Source organism: Ciconia boyciana, chromosome 1 (assembly GCF_034638445.1).
Source record: "Ciconia boyciana chromosome 1, ASM3463844v1, whole genome shotgun sequence".
Lineage (NCBI taxonomy): Eukaryota > Metazoa > Chordata > Aves > Ciconiiformes > Ciconiidae > Ciconia > Ciconia boyciana.
Window position 1 is genome coordinate 64842635 of NC_132934.1, and position 20869 is coordinate 64863503.

At 37.5% G+C, this 20869-nt stretch overlaps 1 protein-coding gene across 1 annotated transcript in view; it reads right to left on the reverse strand.

The window, feature by feature from the left end:
- Positions 1–20869, reverse strand: part of BRAF (B-Raf proto-oncogene, serine/threonine kinase) — an 86150-nt gene that overhangs the window by 12384 nt on the left and 52897 nt on the right. Inside the window, exons 8-18 of the mRNA XM_072872061.1 lie at positions 17210–17369; positions 15581–15617; positions 11196–11332; positions 10372–10489; positions 9575–9659; positions 7075–7251; positions 5527–5573; positions 4831–4949; positions 3918–4049; positions 1152–1286; positions 127–280 (exon numbers count right to left, since the gene is read on the reverse strand). Coding sequence (XP_072728162.1) covers positions 127–280; positions 1152–1286; positions 3918–4049; positions 4831–4949; positions 5527–5573; positions 7075–7251; positions 9575–9659; positions 10372–10489; positions 11196–11332; positions 15581–15617; positions 17210–17369 — 1301 coding nt within the window. The remainder of the gene's footprint in view (positions 1–126; positions 281–1151; positions 1287–3917; positions 4050–4830; positions 4950–5526; positions 5574–7074; positions 7252–9574; positions 9660–10371; positions 10490–11195; positions 11333–15580; positions 15618–17209; positions 17370–20869) is intronic.

Here is a 20869-nt window from a genome sequence, read left to right on the forward strand (position 1 = left end):
AAACATTAAAAACATAGCTGGTAGGAACCGAGAATGTACACGTGTGTTGCACGCACAGGAACACACAAGCACACAGACACACAGGCACATGCTTTCACATTTCTTTTCAGTGTACTGGAAACCCACCGTATCCCCCTGCTTGGATGGGTGTTTTTGGAGAAGCACAAGCATATAGACTAAAATCCTCTGTCTGGAAGCCAGCCCGGTTTAATGAGGGCTCAGATGCACTGCGGTGAATTTTTGGCAATGACCGGGCCAGAAGCTCAATGGAGGCAAGAATCTAAAACAAGTAGAAAATAAGTGATCAAATACATTGTTCCAAAGTTGTAACAGTCTCTTAAAACCAAAGGCAGAACATCAATTAACTACAAAAAATATTTATATGCAAATTTAAACAGAAACTTTTAAAAATAGATGACTGCATTGCACTCTGATGTTTATATCCACAAAAAGCTGAAAAGGACATTTTGGGAAGAAACTGGCTCATTTTCCCCTTTAAAAGGGCATACTGATTTCCCTCTGTAAGCATAATGAATATAGTTGCCTTTTATTTGCCTCCTTGCTTATGCACTAGTACATATACCTACCATGGCCGCAAATAAACACAGCTTCGGCTGCAGTTTGCTTAATACCATTTACCATAAAGCCAGCAGGGGGAGCTCCTTATTTTTTGAAAACGCTGGGTTTACATGCAAAACAAAAAAAATAAGGTCCCCCACCAAGCTTTTAGAATCCAAACCTTCCTCAGCAGGCATGATAAATCAAGTTTTGTGACAAAACTATCAGTTTCCCCATCATAAAGCTTGGGGGAGAGCAAGGAGGGGGTATAAAGATTTCTGAGAACATACACAGCAAGTTCTAATTTGTGTGTCTAACTGTGATTATTAATTTCACTGTCTCCCAGTTGAAATTTCTCCAACACATAAATGCTTTTCCAACTACACAAGTAATTTTAATACCTGCCTTCTGAACTGAAAATAAATACTTCTAATTAAACAGCACTAGCCAGGTACTGAACACATACTCTTATGAAGTCATGCTACAGCACTAATAAAAAAAATTTTGAACTGGGCAGCGAGTTCATAACTGATCTTTATTTTTAATATGTGAATTGTAAAGTCTACTGAGAACTAAAGAGGAACATTTCTCACCTGTGGAAAAAGGGGTCTCTCATCTCTTTTCTTTTTTAAGCATTCTGCCATTAGTCTCTTCATCGCTTTTGGACAGTTGCTCCGTACTTTGCTGAGGTCTGGAGATAAGTATCCTCGTCCCACCATAAAAATTATCTTTATTTAAGGCGAAAAAAGATGAAAGGGGAAGAAGATGAGTCCATAAAACAAACAGTAACAAAAGATGAACATTTTGCTGGACCATTTTAGTCCCAGCAGCAAGTTTTCTGCTCCTAGGAAACATTATCTGGTATTGAAATTGCCAAATTTCTTAGAGTAATGCTTGCTAACCTATTCAGTACAGAGAAAAATTAGATTTTTCCTCTTCCTCCTAAGAGAGATTTCTGTGAAACTTGAACACTAGTAAATGGTTACCATTTATAGCAATAATCATCTAAGGAACGGTTCTTCGGTGTCAAAAACTGTTACAAAAACAAGAATAAGCAACTCTGTGGCAGGAAAAGAATGCCTAAAAATAAATATTCTGTAAAAATAAATATTCTGTTTTATAATATAAGTGAATAGCAAGTTCACACTAAAAGGTGTTTTAAGAAACACATGGACTTCAGATATTAAAAACCCTTACCTTTCAAGAATAAATTCCTTCATATACTTTTCCACCACAAAAGCTTATTCTTGACATCTGACCACCTTCCCCAGACCCCCCCCAAAAAAACACAAAAGAAAAAGAGAAACTGCCTCTCCTCTGTAGAAGGGGGGACAGACAGGCTTTTACTGTATTTTTACAGTAATTCTTTTAACATGGAAGGCTTATATTTCACCTGAGGATAAAACTTAAGCATAAAACAAAGTAAATTAATAGAAAGCAAGAAAGTAAAGCATAAATATGGTTAATGTTCTCTTGGATATATAAAAAAACATCGCCATGTCAAGCCAAGGTCAAATGCAATGTGGTTTGAGTACTGTAGTTGCGTTGACACTAAAAAGCCCTTTCAAACTAGCTAATCAAAGATCCATTCATGCTGCAGCAGATAATCACTACCTTTTCTGAATACTCAGACAGACCCAGCAGGTGTATCATACCTTATATTTAACGAAGTGTAACTATTCCATATCTTAACACTGGCAAAAAAAAACACAACAGAAAAACCCCACATCTCAAGCAAGCTATACATGTTATTTATACTAACACAATCCTGGTCCTTTTTCAACTTTCTGATTCAGTTGCATCTGTGTTGGCATCAAGGAGGAGTATAAAACTCCCATATGGTTTCTTTCGAAATCCCCATGTGCCAGAGCAGCATTTTATAGTAAAGACTTGTCTACCCCATCCCTTACCTCTGCTGCAATGAGACTTAACATCATCTAGAAGTTACTCTTTTTTAACTAATTACACTACTTAAATTGAAATTATTCAAATTTGTTATTATTTATGTTTCCAATACTATCTTTACAAGTAATATAGGGAATAAACTTTTATTTTAACTAAAGAAAAGAGAATATCACTACAAGAACAGTCCTAGTCTGTCTAGAAAAATCTGTTAAGGTGAGAGAAACACTCAGGTGTAACAAGAACGATACTTTGCTCACTAAGATTCTTAGTTATGTCATAGTAGCTGATGTAGATGCACCAACACAGAGTGAGCCATATTTACGTCTTTTCAGACAATAGACTCAAGACATTAGATCACTTTTTATATGTTGGCTTCACTTGCAAATTAAAATTTGTTTCACCACTCAATTGTGAGCACCCACAGCACTGGGTTCATCTTTCAAATCTCAAAAGGTAAAAATAAAACAATGCCCGAATACTGCTTTTAGAAGGCTATATCCATCTGGCCAGGAATCTGGACATTTCCCTTCTTTCTAAAGGAAAGGCAAAAAAAAAAAAAAAAAAAAAGGAGTCACTCCAAATTTGATGAATTGGGATGAAGTGTTCTGACAAATATGGAAGCAGACTTATAAAATGGCATTCAAAGATGAACGTTGCTATGGTTGCAATTCTCAAGTACTGACAGTGAAAAAACAAGGGATGCGGACACAGATACAACATAAATATATCACTGCCCAGACATGGAATAGTTTACACCAAAGATCTTGATGCATAGATACTATTTTCGGATTAGACAGGGAAATAATTAATCAGATATGCCTTCGCAAATGTGCCTATCCTGTGGAGATATATTACAGGCATGTGGTATCATTAGACTTAAGAAATATTTGTTCACAATTAAGTAATCTTCTTACAGGATTCACACACTCTGGAAAGTCATATACTCCATCAAGCAGGATTTGAGAAATGCTGATATCCTGAAATTCAATTAGATGGTGCATGCATTTCTCAAGATTGAAATGAATATAAAACATTCAGCGAGATGATTGCTGTTCCATTTTGCCAATCCAGTTGCTGAACTATTATTCAATGCAAGGTGGGGGGAGAGGAATAATTGAACATATGGAGGATCATTTCACCTTCACAGAACTATTCTAAACTAGATTACTATTAAGTAACCTGCTCTCTCCCTAGTAAGTATCCTGGCAACCAGCTCAGAAGCTGAAAATCTCTACTAAAGTAAAAAAGAACAAAAAAGAAAACTAAAGAGAAGTAAGTAAATTGGCACTACATGGCTGAAGCAGATCCAGAAAATGTAGAAACGTAATCTCATAACATCAGAATCAGAAACACAAATCAAACACCCAAAACATCAGAATGTGCACTTCACAAGGCTGAATCAATCTCTGTTTCAGGCCCCAGCTGACTGAAGTCAATCCATTCCCATCCCTTACCTGGTCCCTGTTGTTGATGTTTAAGTACGGTAACTGTCCAGTCATCAATTCATAAAGAACAATCCCAAATGCATACACATCCGACTGAAAGCTATATGGGTTTTTATCTTGCATCCTAATAACTTCTGGTGCCTGTACCATGAAAGCAAAGAATTAGTTTTTATTTCACCACATTGGGCTGCGCCTCACATACCAGGAACAAAACAAGGACTTGTCCAGAGTATAACAGGTGCAAGGCCCACTCCTGCCTTCAGATGTTACTGGGTCCTAATATAGAGTCAATGTTGATATGAATCTCAAAATCCATCAGTTCATTTCAGCCTGGTGATCCCTTGATTCCTCTATGACAGAATAAAATGACCTTGTCCAGGCTGAGAAGCTATTTTGAAACTAGAATTATAACAACATTGAAAATAATGCCAACTAGTAGAGCCTTCAGTTTCTTCAGGGAGAAAAGGAGAAAGTGGAGTTGCACAGGAGGTTGTAACTATACTTCTTATTAAGACTTAAGCGAGTTGTACAACCTCTTGAGAGTAACCACACTTGAATCCTTACAACTTAAGAACATCTACTTTTGGCTGAGCTAGTTCCTCTGCTCCTTTGCGGGATGTTTTCCGTGTCTTTTCTCACCTTCTCCTCAACCCTGGATTAATCATACCCCTTTCCTTAGCCACCATTTTCTTTTCAGTTTAAACCTCAGAATAAGGGATAAAGACATTAAAGTTTTTTTTGCCGACTACTGGAAGAGAGATGCTTAAAGAACTAAAATGCATTCATTTAGTACTTCATATTACTGCTTTTCCAGCTTAAGACAGCTTGTATATGTCAGTGTGCTGGAGTGATAGTCTTAGAAACCTTAGCCAAAGGCAATTAAATTTGTTGAAACAAACACACCACTTCCTCCCTTGCTTACCATCCATAGAATAGATCCAGACAACTGTTCAAACTGATGGGATCCGCTCCATCGTGATTTCACTGTAGCTAGACCAAAATCACCTATTTTTACTGTGAGGTCTTCATGAAGAAAAATATCTAAGGGGGAAATGTTAAGGCAAAACAAACAAGCAGTACTGGTCATGTCCTACAAGAATAATAAACAGCTACAAATTTGCAAAATTAGACATAACAGTTTTAACCATCCACCACCATTGAAGAAGGTTTTCATATAACACAGGTTCTAAGCAGCCAGCATGGTGGATTATGGCACTTAGGGGTTACATTAAGTAATGACTGGGCCAGTGCTGAACAGACCATGGCCCAGGTGACTTTCTTGAAATGCCAAGGGCTTTCTTGAAATGCCAAGTACGAGAAAAGCTGAAAATATTCCATGAGTGAACTGGTGTAATCTTTCATTACATGTAGAAATCAAATGATGCAAAAATCTTTGTGATACCACAACAAAACTTGCTACATTATTGTAATCACATCAACAGACATAATAAGTATTCCTTACTTTGCTACTAGTGATGTTACCCCTTCTCAATGAAATTTCAACTCAGCAAATATTTACAAGTGAACAGCTTTTCACATCAGTTAAGTTCATTTCTGGCAGGAAAAAAACCGGAGGAATGCTGTCACGTTCCACAGTCACATCTCTGGAAAAGGATACTATTACTCTTGAGGTCTCTGTGGATGATTGACTTGGCATGCAAATAACTGAAAAGGAACATCATAGATTAGGTGGGTTAAATGATATTTCACTAATCAACAACTCAAAATTCACTGTATTACTGAAACACAAATTCTGTAGATATTCAAACTGAACATATTTATCAAGGTGGTAAAACTTCAGTTACCCATGACAGTTCTTGCAACAGTGACAGGAAAAAAACAAAAATAAAATAAAGCTTAGATTTCCAGCTCAAACCTGATGCTACTGAAGAACGAAATAACAATTATGCACCAACTTCTGCTTTTCAGTTCTAACTCAATATTCAGAATAAAAATAAAGGAACTTCAGTAGTTTTTGACATGCCATTCAGTGCTGAAGGTTCTGCCTCCCAGCCTTAATGGTGACTGTCAAGACGCTTTGTGGGCTAGTCACAGCTTTAGGTAAGGTGTTTCTAAATTGTGGGAGCTAAATGTGCTTCCCAGTCTCAGTGTGTACTCAACTACGCTGACTGCTTTTCAGTATGGGACTGGAAAAAAGATCCCGACTGCAGACTGGATAAACAGATTGCAGGGAACACAGAGGAGAGTACCTGCCCCACAGCAGATACAGCCTAAATTAGGCAGCTAGTCTCCCATGGCTCTTTGTTTAGTCAATGAGATTGGCACAAACCTGCTGGAAAAGCCCCAATTTATGTCTCTGCATTGAATCACGCTCATAAAACAGCTTCTGCATCTCCACTACCTACAGAGGGAGCCTGGGGAGATGAGCAGGCTAACAGAAGGCTGAGGCTGGTTGCTGCAAACACCTCCCCACCTCTTGACTGAAAATGTAATAGAATACTTAGTAGGAAAATGGTACAATTAACTGCAATCATCATAGTGGTTTTCCAGCTGGAGGGCAATTTATCTGATCTTACATCAGTGTTCCGATTTTGATGCACAACATTGGGCTAGTTTTGTGAATTCTAACTCGCTCAATTGCCCTCTATGGGAGTAAGGATTACTTACAGTCCTTAGAACAAAATAGGTATGTTTTCTTCAAATGCTGAAATCTATTATTTAGAGAGCTACAATACTTATAAGAAAAGGAGAAAAAAAAAAATTTATTTTTGCTAACAGGGGTGCCTGCCTTCTGCATTATCTTACAGGATTCTGTCCTTTCGTTCACAGGGTGTTTCTTTTTAAACTATGTTTTACCTCCTACCATAAGACTATCTGCACTGTGAAGATTGTAAAGCCTGGAACAGAAGTCTTTGCTCACAAGATTCAAAGTTTAACTACACTGTAATTATCTTTAATCTATTATCTAAGACTATATTTCCTTGATGATTTGTATTTCCCTACGTTCCAAAAAAATAACATGAAGTCTGTTTTACTAATCAAAATAATAAACACTTCACCAAATGCTTTGATTATCAATACAGGACCCTGGGCTTGGCAAGGTGAGCAGATAGCTGGCCTTATTTGCCAATGTCAGTCAGAGTGTGAAGGGGTTAAGTAAACATTGCCCCAACGCTCATTTGCAAACCAGTGATACCACACTTACTCCATGCCTTGTGCAGTCTGTCGTGCAATATCGATTAGTTTGATCATTTCAAATTTGGTCTCAATGATGTGTAGATGGTGATATAAGCTGGACCCCTCACACCATTGTGTAACAATAGCCAACTGGGGTTTTGTTGAATAACCCATGAAAAGCAAGATATTCACATGTCGTGTTTTCCTGTTGAAAAAAAAATCAGGAGGAAATCAGGTGGATCAGGAAATCAGGAAAAACCCAAGCAGATCTATCACAGTCTAAATATGTATTTCCAAACAGAATCTCAACTTTTACTAACATAACATAACCTCTTGCTAGATTCAGTTTAATGAATTATTCCAGCAGTTAGCCTTTCTTATAATGACATGGAATAGCTATTCTAGGGTAAGCACCGCTTCCTCTTCCTTTTGCAGGCAACCCAGCACAGTACTGCTCAGAAGATGCTGTTACCACTAGGTCCCCATGGGACAGCGACAGTTTGTGGGCAGGTCTGCTTTTGTGTAACCCCAGTCCAGCTATGAGATGTTGCTGCCCATAAGGAGAAGAACATCCAAAATGAAATTCCAGTCTCAGGAGCTTCCAGGAAGGACAACCGTTTCATTCAGAAACCATCAACACACTTCCTTGACAAGGCTTCAGTTTTTCTTAGTGCTTTATTTGACAAGAATTTTGTACTCTCTATTGAGCCAGCGTACAAGAAAGGATGGAAACAAGTATGAAAACTGTACCTCAGTAAGGTTATGATATGAACTTGTTTCCAAACAGCGCTGGGAGAGACTGGAGTTCACCACAGAGATTTGGCCAAATTAAATCAAACCTATTTCAAAGATGGAGCAAGTCCAGACAGAAAAACTTCACAATGAACAATGCAGAAAGGATTATCTCCGTAGATATCCCAGTAGATTCAAGGCCTGAAAGAATCTACTGACACACTGTGAAATCTGAAAGATTCTCCTCACGCTCCAGGAAAAGTCAATCACATTCTTATTGTCATCAAATGGACATGAAGAACTAGATACCTCCAAACGTACCAATGAGATATTACAAAGATGAGGCACCTAAGAATTCTGGAGTATTTCCTAGTTTTCCCAGGGGCTGAGGAAAAACAAAGGCAATCTTCTTCCAATACAGCTCGGTACCGAAGGCAGTCAGCTCACTGTTGATGAAACTTGACAGACCAAGCTTAAAACCTGTGGTAGCTTCTTAAATCTATGCTGCTGCTGAAGATGCCAGAGCTCTTTATGTTTTCTTATATTAAAAAACTAACATGGGAGCCTAGACTGTGAACCCCTTTGTCCTCTCAGCAATGCAGACTAGGACAGTTCTACACTACGTGACTGTGCCTTCTTCAGGTTCAAGGATTTGTCAAGTGATGCTGAGAATAACTGCTGAGTGAACAAAAAAATAAGCAGTTTCTTGCAAATTCTACCTCAAAGCTAAGAAAGTAATGATGAAGCATAATGGAAAAGGCACAACTTCAGGTAAATCTGGCTTGTCTGGGTCAAAGGATAGGACAACTGACTATTTACTGTAAGTGCTGAAACAATCAACAACAGAGAAAGGCTGGACTCCAGCTATCGGACTGCCAGCAGAAACCTGGGCTAGGTATGAAATATAAGATTTTTGATTTCATTAAGTTCTCCTGAGCAGGTATGTCAAAAATATGCAGAGATATCCAAAGTAGCATACCCCAGAAAGCCTCTATTTCCACAACTATGGGCTTCAGAGTTTTCAGAACTAACATTTCCTGGGAAAAAGGTTGACCATCCCCTTTTCACCGTGTAGCTTATTGGGGATGCTCCTCCAGCACTGCCGCCCAGCTCAACACATCAGTTTTCCAGAGGCAAAAACCTTATTTCTATTTTGTTTCTTAAAACAGAATTATGCTTGGAGACTGCTCAAGATTGTACTTGGATGCTAATGGTCTTCCCCAATAAATATTCTATTGTATCATGTTGATGGATCTTCTTTTAAGAACTGAACCCAAGACAAGTACTTCCTCTGAGAAAGTACAAGCAGTAGACATGAGAAAAGGAAATCAAGAAGTGACTTTATGAGAAATACGTTTAAAAAAAACCTCAAAGAGAAGTCAATGCTACTGAACAGAAACTATTAAACAACGGATAATATGGGCAGTGCTGTAGCTCAAAACTAACAATTAGTCAAGCTCTCTTTCAATCTCAAAACGTGGATGAGGGGAAAGAAAGGCCTACAGTTCACACTTAGGCTTGACTGTGCCCTGGGGGTAGTACAATAGCAAAAACCAGTGCTGTCTTGAGTGTTTGGACATATATATATCCACAGCATAGGTGTACAGACACATACAGGGAAAGGAAGAACTAGCAGTGGATACAAAGAAATATTTTAAAATGGCAAGTTATATTTTCTGCCCAAAGCATCCTCATGGAGGAATAAGACCGATGTGTTCTAATGGAAATCTAAAATTCAATGATTAATGTAGCATAAATCTACACATATTATTTTATGCCATTAAAAATATTCTTACCTGAGCACTCCTACTTCATTTTTGAAAGCCTGTAACTGTTGAGGTGTGGGTGCTGTAACATTCAACATTTTCACTGCCACATCACCTTTAAAATAGCAATTTTTAGTAAGTGCCATTGATACATATTCCTATATTGAGAAAATGCTATATAGAGCATCAGAAATATTGAGATACCCTATTTTCTAGCTTTTGTGAAATAAACCACTACAATATTAAAATAAGTGAATATTCTGTAAAATGTACAAACACTATTCTTATATTACTCCGAGAAATCCTAGTCAAGTCAAAGCTTTCCAAATACACATTTGAAATCCTCATTCTTCAAGGTGGATACTTCAGCCTTGCTAGTAACTGCGTTTCATCTTTACCCTAATAATTACTTAATTCAGAAGAACATGCAAGAGTTGAGTTTCTAAACAGTTTGAAGTTCTAACATTACCTATTTAGCACACTACTTATTAATTTAAAAATCATCTTTATGGCCCTTCAATGGACTCTCCCCAGTATGTGCACGTCTCTCTTGTAGTGAGGAGCCCAAAACTGGACCCAGCACTCCAGGAGCAGCCTCACCAGTGTCAAGCGGAAGGATCACCTCGCTCGACTTGCTGGCAATGCTTTGCCTCATGCAGCCAAGGATATCATTAGCTGCCTTTGTGGCATGGGCACACTGCTGGCTCATGTTCAACTTGGTATCCAAGAATCCCCAGGCACTTTTCTGCGAAGCTGCTTTCCAGCTGGGTGACCCCCAGCAGGCAATATTACTTGCTTAGAATAACTTTGCCCTGATGGCCACATACCATGCCACTTTCCTTTGTAGACTGTTCCAAATGATCCAGATCCTATCCTTTGTCCCACTGTGATCTGTCCATCTGGTATCTCCCAATCATCACTTGAATCCCGTCGACCAAGGGTTTTCTTTATATATATGCATAAACAATAAAAAGGAAGAAAGCAAGTGCATTAATGTCTGTGAAAACAGCTCCTTTGTTAAAGATTTGGTATCAGCATTTCATATTGTTCAAGTCCTAAGATAACTTTCTTTTTCAGATATTGCATTTGACTTTTCAAGCCAGCCATACACAAAACCTCAGCACACAGGTATACTAAATTATTTCCTGGCGTGAAATATTTGCCACAGGTTTCTGGCAGTGTTAAAACCAGTAAATATTAAGAAACTCTTACCAAAAAGAAAGTCTCATTTATTTTTCAATTCTTACTCAATGATAATGCTAAATTGTTAATTAAAAAAAAATGCAGATGTTTTTAGGTATTGTTACATTTGAGAATCACTAGAGAACTTTCAAAGTTCATGAATCACAGTGGGAAAAGTTAAGCTGTTATTTGAAGGGAAATTGTCATTGTAATATGAAGCACACCAAGACATTTGGGTGCAATGGAGTAAAAGTGAGTACAGTCAATTACTTAAATGGTTTATATATCAGTTCCACAATTTCAATATTCCATTATTTATTGGTTTAAAGTCCTTGATCATTACCATACTCATCTTCAAAATAATTCAGAAGGCTTGGATGAAAAAAAAGTGAGAGGAACATGGTTGTGTAATATTTCTATACTATGAATATACCATACTACGAATGAAAATAGCTGATCTTTCCCTTACCATTCTATTTCTGTCTTCTGAGGATGAGGATGACTTCCTTTCCCGTTGGGGTCCTGGCGATTTCTGTAATGCTTTCACATTGGTGAGTGACCCAGGCAAAGAGGCGGGAGGTGTTGCAGACAAACCTGCAGTTGAACCTAAATTTCAGAAACAGGATAATTTTATCTATAAGAAGCCAGCTTATAAGAATGTATCGATATTAGGTGCAAAAATTGTGTTTAAGATGCAGTATCTCCAAACATCAATGTAAATGTTAAGAGGGAATAAACTTATAATAGGAATATTGTCCTAACATTAGATTAGTGCTCAAGTCTCAGATTTCAGGTAGAGACAAGTCTATAGCAAACATCCCTGTATACCAGATAGTCCCCAGTCTCTTGTTCATGAATTCCACCAGTTTCTTTGAGAAGAAAAAGTAGTAGCATTTTAGTTAGCAGCTCTCAGATTTCTTGTAGCTAACCTTTTAGGGACCCAACAAATAGCTGAAATACTGTACTTTGGAATCAAAATAGACTAAATGCAAAAAACTGATATGTTTTCTAGTTGAGTCTCCAAGTACCACCTGAAAACCATTTGGCTGTTTTAAAGCTATCTGTTAGCAGAGAGCTCTTATTTAAATGAAAATATTAGACTGTAATATTTTTATAATATTTTTTTTAATTTTTATAATAAAAATTTTAAAATTTTTTTATAATAAACTTTTTCGGATTAAAAAAGAACAAATACTTTAGTTAGCTATTTGAAGCATAATCTATTAAATACAAAAAGAACAGTATATCTGTAGCCTATATGTTATCTAAACAAATCTATGCAGGAAAATATCACTAACAGAGCTGTGTTTCAGAGTCCCAATGGCTCTTTACAAATAGAGCACTTCAACTAGACACTGCTTTTTAAAATACACCATAATTATTCATAACAAGGTTATGCTGACCCTCCCAATGCAAAGGACATAAAATAGGGTCAACTGTTAATTAAATTCATGCTGCTCTGCTGAACAATGTATGCCATTGTACCAGACCTCCAACATTCCAATGCTTTCTGTCACATCAGTGCTCTGGGAAGTGGTAGAAGACAATACTTTTCCTCATATTCCTTCAGAAGCCCCCTTCTTACCAAAACAGTGTCTCCTAATGCCAACTTGAGTTCAAAAATTGACTTTGTGACTTTTAAAACTGTTGCTGGAATTCAGTCACTCAGTGCGTGCTAATTTATCAGGCTAAATATATCCATCACTGCCTGTCCTCATTGAGCTAAAATCCATACATTTAGAAGTGGAAGCACAAAATAATGACATACCAACACATCAAAAATGGGACAGAGCATCCATAAACTTTGTCCCACATGCTAAAGCAACAATAATGATGCATATTTGGGATCCTGCCTACATTTACAAGCAGCCGGAAGCCAGTGACCTGAAGGATGGACTTTCGGTCATATTCATGTTACAGTCACTATACTGTCATATATTTATTGTATTATTTGTCTGAAATCACACATATATGGAATTAAATGTATGATGTTCCCAGAACATGAGCAATTTTCCAAAAGTTTACTGGGTTACAGACTTTCTCTAGAATAGCAAAGCTCTACTAGGATGCGTTTTCTTTAGAGGTAACTAAAGTCTCCTACTTAAATTTTAATACCACGATATAGAAACACTAGCACAATATTCACCCTTCACCAAAAACGCTTACAGCACATGGTAGAACATTATAGTTAATCTGTTCATAATAATACCAGATGGCCTGTTTTCCAAGTTATTAGAGTAGAATACTTCAGATAATGTTGGACTTAAGTCATTAGCTTGGACTCTAAAGCTGTACGTAACGTATTCCATTCTGTAGCCAGTTTGCTTGTTGGGAACACCTGTCTTCTTAAAAAAGACTTCTGGAAGAACTTTACAAGTTTATAAGGTGAACTGCTCTTGATATATTCTGAAACAAAAGTCTTTGAAACAGCCAAGATGGTAGCATTTGAAAACCACACTACATGCACTGAACTACCCATTTCAACATGTATATGTATAGACACAAATATCTACATTTCATGCTATTACTCAATAGTTGGTTTCTCCAGCATATGAAATCCCACAGAGTTTTTTTGGGATTTTGTGCAATACAACAGATCCATTGACAGCTTTAGGCCTGAATTACCCCCAGAGTCAATGATGTGGAAATGGAACAGTCTTATTTTACACGGTACAGGACACAAACAAATACTGTTTCACTGGAGATTTACTAACTAAATGAAAACTACATGGTCTAAACCATCTAGGGCCCCAATGTGGCATCAATAGCACATTTTCAAAATGAAGTATTTGTTGAAAGTTGACATGACACATTACTTGAAAAGCTTGAGACCTAACAAGATATCAATGGAAATGTTTGTAATTCACATTTGATTTCCTAGATTACTTTTCAAAATAAAGAATATTAAATATAGAAAACTGTTAAAGCACTGAACTGACTTAAACTGAACAGTCAAGGAAATTCTGAGTTAAGGACATCACTTTGTCTTTAAAGTCACTGCAATGCATTCCAAGGACCTTTGTTTAGAAAAAATATGTTAAGGTCCACATAAAAACCTCAACTATGAAATTCCTTGCTTTTGAAGATTTAAGTCAGACTTTATTTATAGTCATTTTCAAGCGTGTAAAGGTGAAAGTGAGTATGTGTGAAAAGCACATTCAAAGCATTCCAGCCAGGCCAAGCAAAAAACAGAGGTGTTTTGATAAACTCACACACTTACATACACACGGTGTGAGGGTGAGGCACAAACAGCATCTGTGGTTTTACTTATTTTGTTTGGGTGAAAACAAGAAAGAAGAGCCCAACTACCTCTGAACACTGGGCCAGGCTCAAAATCAAACACTATTTCACTGGGGACAGAATGAAGGAGGGGACTGGGAGTCCGGGATTGGTATTTCCGAAGACAGCGCATCAGCTGGTTCAAAGGGGCTGTTAGAGAGAAAGAGACGGGCAGGCAGAGACAGAAAGACAGACACATAGAAGAAATGAAAGAAGTCATGGGAAATAACTAGGATGCTTTGACTCCTATTCATAGATTGCTTCTGTACTTTGAAGGAAAAAAAAAAAGTAAATTACTAATAACACTGTTTCAGGACTGGGAATAGCCAATTGTTCTCAGATGCCAAGCAGACAGTTTATGATCAAAAGTTAAAATCAACATGATAGCACAACATTTAAATGCTGGACAAAATGGGCAAAACTGTGGAGAGCCACACCTATCAACACATACAAAAATAGCTAAAACTGGCAACTTTAAATTAGTAGGCTTGCAGAATTAAAGGAAATTTCTTTTTAAAAAGTGTTCTATTGCTGGCATAAGAAAAAACAGCTCCATCAAACACAACGCAGTAGGTAGGTACCATCCTACCAACTACCAGATTTGGAAGGGAGAAACAAAGTCAGTGATAGCCCACAGCACAAAACCTTAGAGATCAGGATAGAGTGCACTAAGGTAAATCAGACTTTACTTATGGCTGAAGTAAGTTATAATTAGTAGGAGACGACTGTGTTAATGATTTGGAGTTGGAAAAACTGTCATATGCCTGCCCTACTTACTATTTCTTTATTTCTATATTATTACTATTATATTCGTAGGAGTAAATACAGCACATAAGAAGTTCTCTCAGGACCTTGACAGCTAGTGGGAGGAGTGACTTAACAGGCCCGTGCATAACATGTGATGAAAAAATAAGTCTTCTGGCACTAGTTCTGACTTAACTGTGAATTAGGGCTGTGTGTTACTGAAGGGTACATAAAAAGACCTGGCTTTAGCGTAAAGTCCTAACAACCTGGTTCCAAGAGTAGCACAGGCATGCAGTACAGCAAAGCAGCATCTTCAGCAGGGGTAGAGGGGGAGAAGAACCGGAGTATTTTATGCTGCTTTAGGATGCAGCAGTTCATATGGAAGGTCCATCTACCATGTTGATGGTTTTTCAATGAAAACCCCCGTTGTTTCCATGGGTGGAAAGGTAACAACAGGCATAAAAATCTTTGATAGGGAGTTGGGAAGTTGTAGCATATCTGTGTACAGCCATGTGAGTGAATGAGAGTGTGTGTGTGTGTGCGAACAAAAAAGTGATGGTGCAAGATAATTTATTTTAAAACTAAAAAACTAGATACCACTTCAAAACTTTTTCTCCTTCCGTCTCCCCCACTCCCAGAATGACTGGCAAATGACTCAAACCTTTGTCAGACAAATATTAAGTTCATGGACAAGCAAATGCAAATTCATTTTTTGTTCTAGTCATATTTTCCTTTGTGCCTGTGTTTTGTAGAAGGAAGTAGAACAAAGGGAAGGGACAGAGCGGTTGTGTAATTAAATATAGCACAGTAGCTAGTTTAAACACTACTTACCTCCCTCTCCTCGTAAACCCTGGTCTCTAATCAAGTCCTATAAATTAAAAAAAAAAGTGTTTAATTTAGGTATTATCATTTACGTTCCAGAATCAATTGAGATTGATCAAACTGAGAATCTATAACATCATATGCTGTCCATGAAATAAAAGTTGTTTCCTACCCTGGCTTAGTAATAGCAGTGACTCCAAAGAACTATTTATAACAACTACTAAACTTCTCAAAATTAGTTGCTTTAAAACAGCATCTCTCAGTAGTAAAGTGAAATGTACACCACCCAAAATAGATGCTGACATGAAAATATTGATTTAAACACTCAGTTGGCCAAAATGCATAAAGAAATATCGAACCAAACGTTCTAGCTAGTGTTTGTGGCATAAATTATTTGAACTGTCATATCAGAAGCTGGGACACCAATTTCCTGTACTGAGGTATATCTGTCAAATGAGTTCTGCTTCATTTTTTCTTGTAACAAAGCACCTCATTTGCATAGCGAGGCGCACTCTGTTCTTCTCAGAAATGACTAACTGCAAAAGGTTTCCTTCACTTGCAATCCACTGTGAAATGAAAGTATCTTTTACAAAATATCTAGACTAAAAGCAAACTACACTAACGATTTTCTAATCAGAAGAAAATTAGAAAATTCTAGTGTTTCATCGTCAAGCTTTTTTTTTGTTTGTTTACACAATTATTTTATTCCTTTATACACCTGCACTGCTGCCAAAAGCACTGGTCCTGCCTCTCAGCTGTGCCACTGCCATATACCATATGCAAATGTCTACACGGCCACACTCTTAATATTCAACTAACATTTCACCTTTCACTCAGCTCACATGCAAAACAGATTTTGTGCCTCACTGTCCAGGCAAACTTCAAGACTGCTCACCTGACAAATGACTAATTTCTAGAGAGTAGACGTAAGGGTAAAATACAAGCTGTATACGTTAGCAAAATCACAAAGAGGTTGTGACCAACATTTTGAAAGGTCCTAGCTGGCTTTATACCTAATATCAACCATTATTATTACTTACAATTCAGCATCCTGAAATTTCAAAGATGTGGAAAACAAGTTAAGTGTAGCAGTTTCTGAACACTCCAAAAGAATGCTCAGAACAATATATACTGGGCTCTTGAAATCCTAAGGAACATTCAGTAAATCTGAACTCAGCCTACTGCATTAATTTAATTTTCTTCAATGCCAGAAATATTACTTGAATCACAAATACTAAAAATCCCTATCTTGCATATAGAAAAATATGCTTAACATATAATGGTTTGCAAGAGTGGTTACTGGCTTTCATATTCTTAACGCTGTGGTACAGCCAGCAGCACAAGCGTTGGGACTAACGACAAAAAAAAAAGAACAGTGGTTTGTGATAGAATGTTTATTTGAAAATGAAAGGACAGGTCTGTCAAAAGGCAGTTTCTGCTTTTGGAGAACGGATTATTTGCGTTCTTATAGCTCTCCATAGCAAAAGTGTCTCACGTGGGGTCTATGAAGATTCTGACAGACCACCAGGATCAGCTTAGAAACATGGCACTCGTGTGTACACATGATAAATTTAACGCACTGATATTCATAAGGGAAGCATCAAATCTACTATTCCTGATCCAAACATTAATACTTACATCAATATTGACTGGCTCGATTGTATTGATGTGAACATTGGGAGCTGAAGAGGATCGGTCGCGTTGCCCAAATTGATTCCGATGGTCTTCATCTGCTGGTCGGAGGGGCTGTGGGATTGGAATGGATTTTGAAGGAGAAGGACTAGGGAGAATTGGTGGTCTGAGAAACAAAGTCAAGGAAAAAGAGGATTTAGGTCTACAAATGGCTTCAAATACTGCGTAGTGGGTGTGGTAAGTCCTTTTCAACTATAATAATACATACATTAAAAAAACTGATCTAAAGGCCTGCATAAAAACAATTTATAATGAATGATTTCTACTCCCCTATGATCAATTGCAACAACTCTCTGCTGCACAAACTACCTAATTACATGGCTGTGAAGTGTTTTGAGTTAAAACAAAACAAAAACCCCTAACATACCATACCAAACTAATAATAATAAATCCTGATCTGAAAAATTCATGTAGCCCAACATGCAGATAGCAAGATACTCTGCAGTTTCCTCACTTCAGAGTTAATGCAATACACTTTTTAATGGCAACCCACTGAGAACTAAAAATGCTTAACATCTCACATCAACATTACAGTCAGAAGATATCACAAACCCAATTGTATGGATGGGATTATTGTTCAATGACAAAAGACTGAAAATTACATACTGGACCCTCAAAATAATTCATTAATATTATGGCCAATGTAATATGCATTATTTATACTAAAAATAAACATATCACCTCTTAACCTCAACCTTTAAGAAATAACTTTGAATAGTGCAACATTTCAAATGTTATTTACAGTGCTACAGTTAGGCAATGCAATAGATTTGACTTGAAAGATAAGCGTTCAGACTATACAGACAAGTTTTCCGAAGGAATACAAATGCTACCAGTCATATATGTAGATAAAGTCTTTAATTTATGGTATCATGAATCATATATTTAAAAGAGAAAACATCTAAACACTTGCTTTTTCATTTGTAAGAAGGTAGAATGTCACTTATTTGATTATCCATTTATTTTGTTAAAGTACAATAAATTGGCATTTATCTCTTACTCAAGTCAAGGTCAGTCACTGTTAAGTCTAATGATTCAATTTAATGGATATAAGACAAAAGGTCAATGAGAAACATTTGCCACCTTTGTCAAAGAAACCTTTGTTAAAACATACATGATATCTGACAACAAGGTTTTTAGAACTTACAGAAAACACAACTCCTAAGAGAGGAGTGGAGTCCTCCAGCCATTCAGTTACTCATGGGTTAGTTACCATGCCCACAAAGGCAATGCCCACAGGGAGAAGCTTCAGAAATAAACCATACAGCAGCATATAGCAGCAATAGGTCCTGGTGCCACCTCCTGTAAGCGAATGCTCCTTGGCCTCTCCAAAGATCTTTAGGGGCAACTAACATTTCAACAGGATCTCTTGACATTTTTTCAGAAACGGGTCTGCTTGAAAGACTATTACCCTACCTTTCATTGAAGAGTTTATACAGTTTGGCACTGATCCCAGAACTCAGTGCTATCTGTATCCTAAGTACCTGTCATCTTTTCCTTCCTGGCCAAGTCTCACGATTGAGAATGGCAAGAGTGCTTGCGAATTCATTCAAATAACAGTCTAGTAAGTCTTGTAAAAAAATACTTAGATTATGTTTGGGAAGTGGGGCAGGGGAAGAATAGGTACGGGGTTTAACTCTGCCGAACTTTTTAAAAAAATAGTTATCTGTTGTCACATGACAAAATATAAATATTGGGAAGATACTAGGAAGTGATGAACTGAAACTGCCAATAGACAAATCTCTGAGAAAGGGCCTTGAACAGCCCAGCATTTCAGAAGATGCTCAGAATTTCAGAAACATTTTTAAAATGCAGTTGATGTACATATACATAAGCTAAAGTTTTCATTCATTGCTAACAAGTGACTTTGGGTACATTTTTTTTCTGTTGTGGATGAGGAAGTTTTGAACTCCTGAACATTTTCGTAAGGAAATCATGCAACTAGAACCCCCACCAGGAGATGGGACACTGCACAGATACAAGTGCAGGACTTGGTTGACATTCTAAGGCACTGTATTTTCATGTTAAGGCAAGCGTGTCAGATGCTGCACAGAAAGATTTCAGAAGAAAGGCCTAAAAAGTGTCTCAGCCAGGCCAGTACTGTCATTGTTGGGATAGCTAACTCCTGCTCAAACTTCCTGAGGGTTCTCAGTAATTATGAAATTAAGGGAAATGTGTAACAAGAAACATCAGATCATTGCACTAGGAGTGACTGTGAGACAGCATTTGAGCTCTGCCACATGACAAGAACAGAGGCAATCAAATTTTCTGTGATCATGAGTAAACCAAGGAAGAGAAAACCAAATTGCAGAAATATAATTTCAATTACATCCTTCTTTGAGTCATATACAGTAATCTGCTAAGGGAATCTGCAAATACTTCTGTATTTCTGGTCACAGGTCATCATGCCCATCATGTTGCTAGCACAGACAGCACACTATGTCATACCATGTTTGAAAACAATTTGAATAGCTTTTTCTACTCATTAAATTCTAAATGGGGGAAGTTCAGATCTTTAGAAAACAATGACAGGCTGATAAAGAACTCTCAATAATAGTTTAGAGACTCAAAAAAAGAGAGGATCTCTGGGCTTTAGACACCAAAGAATCCAGAGATGGGAATCTCATCAGCAGTTAGCTGTATGTTCCATCTATACAATCAGGATTTCATTAATGGGTGTCCTTGGGACACTTATAAAAAGGTAGGTTATTTTTGCTAAATGTGAATTTTGCTTGAAAAAGGTAACAAGTAAAGAGAAAGACACAAGTTGTTTGCTAGCCAAGATGGTCTACCGAGATCACAAGTTCAGAAGAGATTACCACCAGCTTCTGCCTGCGTGCAGCAAAAGCTATATCTTGAAGTGCATCAAGATCTTGATCTACAGAAAACACATCACCACAAAGAATAGAGCAATCCTCTTAGCTACCAAAAGCCCGTTCTTATAGTATTCCTAAATTTTAATTACTCCAGGAGGGTGGAAGGGACACTGGAGCAAAAAGGACCAGCCATCATCATTTGAAAAAGGGTGACGCTGTCTATTCCAGGCGAGTTACAAAACTAGTTCTGTAGGCTATGCAAACATAGAGCCAGCAAACATACTGACCAAACAAAAAAAAAAATCAAGAGGTAAGAACTGTTTACTGTGGCATACATGTATAGCAGGCTGGGGCCTAAAGGAGCAGCAGTTTTAATACCAGGATCTGAGTTTCTGTTGCTCCTGTGGCCTTTGAGCACTTAACAGCCAACCTGCTAGCTAGAGGAGACCTTCTACAAATAAGAAGGTCAATATTCTGACATATTAGAGAGGTTATACCACCTCATCTTGCACACTTTCTTCCAGCCTCTTAGATGTGGGCATTCCTTTAATAAACTATTCTCAGCTTCCCAAGCAACAAGCTGATAGAGTTGCCAAATCTCGATTTAATATGTTATAACCTTCCCTGGCAGTATGACAGAACATGCTTTTTCCTTGGACCATGTATTTGGGATAAGCACATTGTTCCCTCCCTTTTTATCAAGACAAAACAGAAAGAGGTTTTGTCAGGAGACAAGAATAATTGCAGACAAATGTAGATTTTTACCCTTTGTCAATCACAGCAAGTGCCA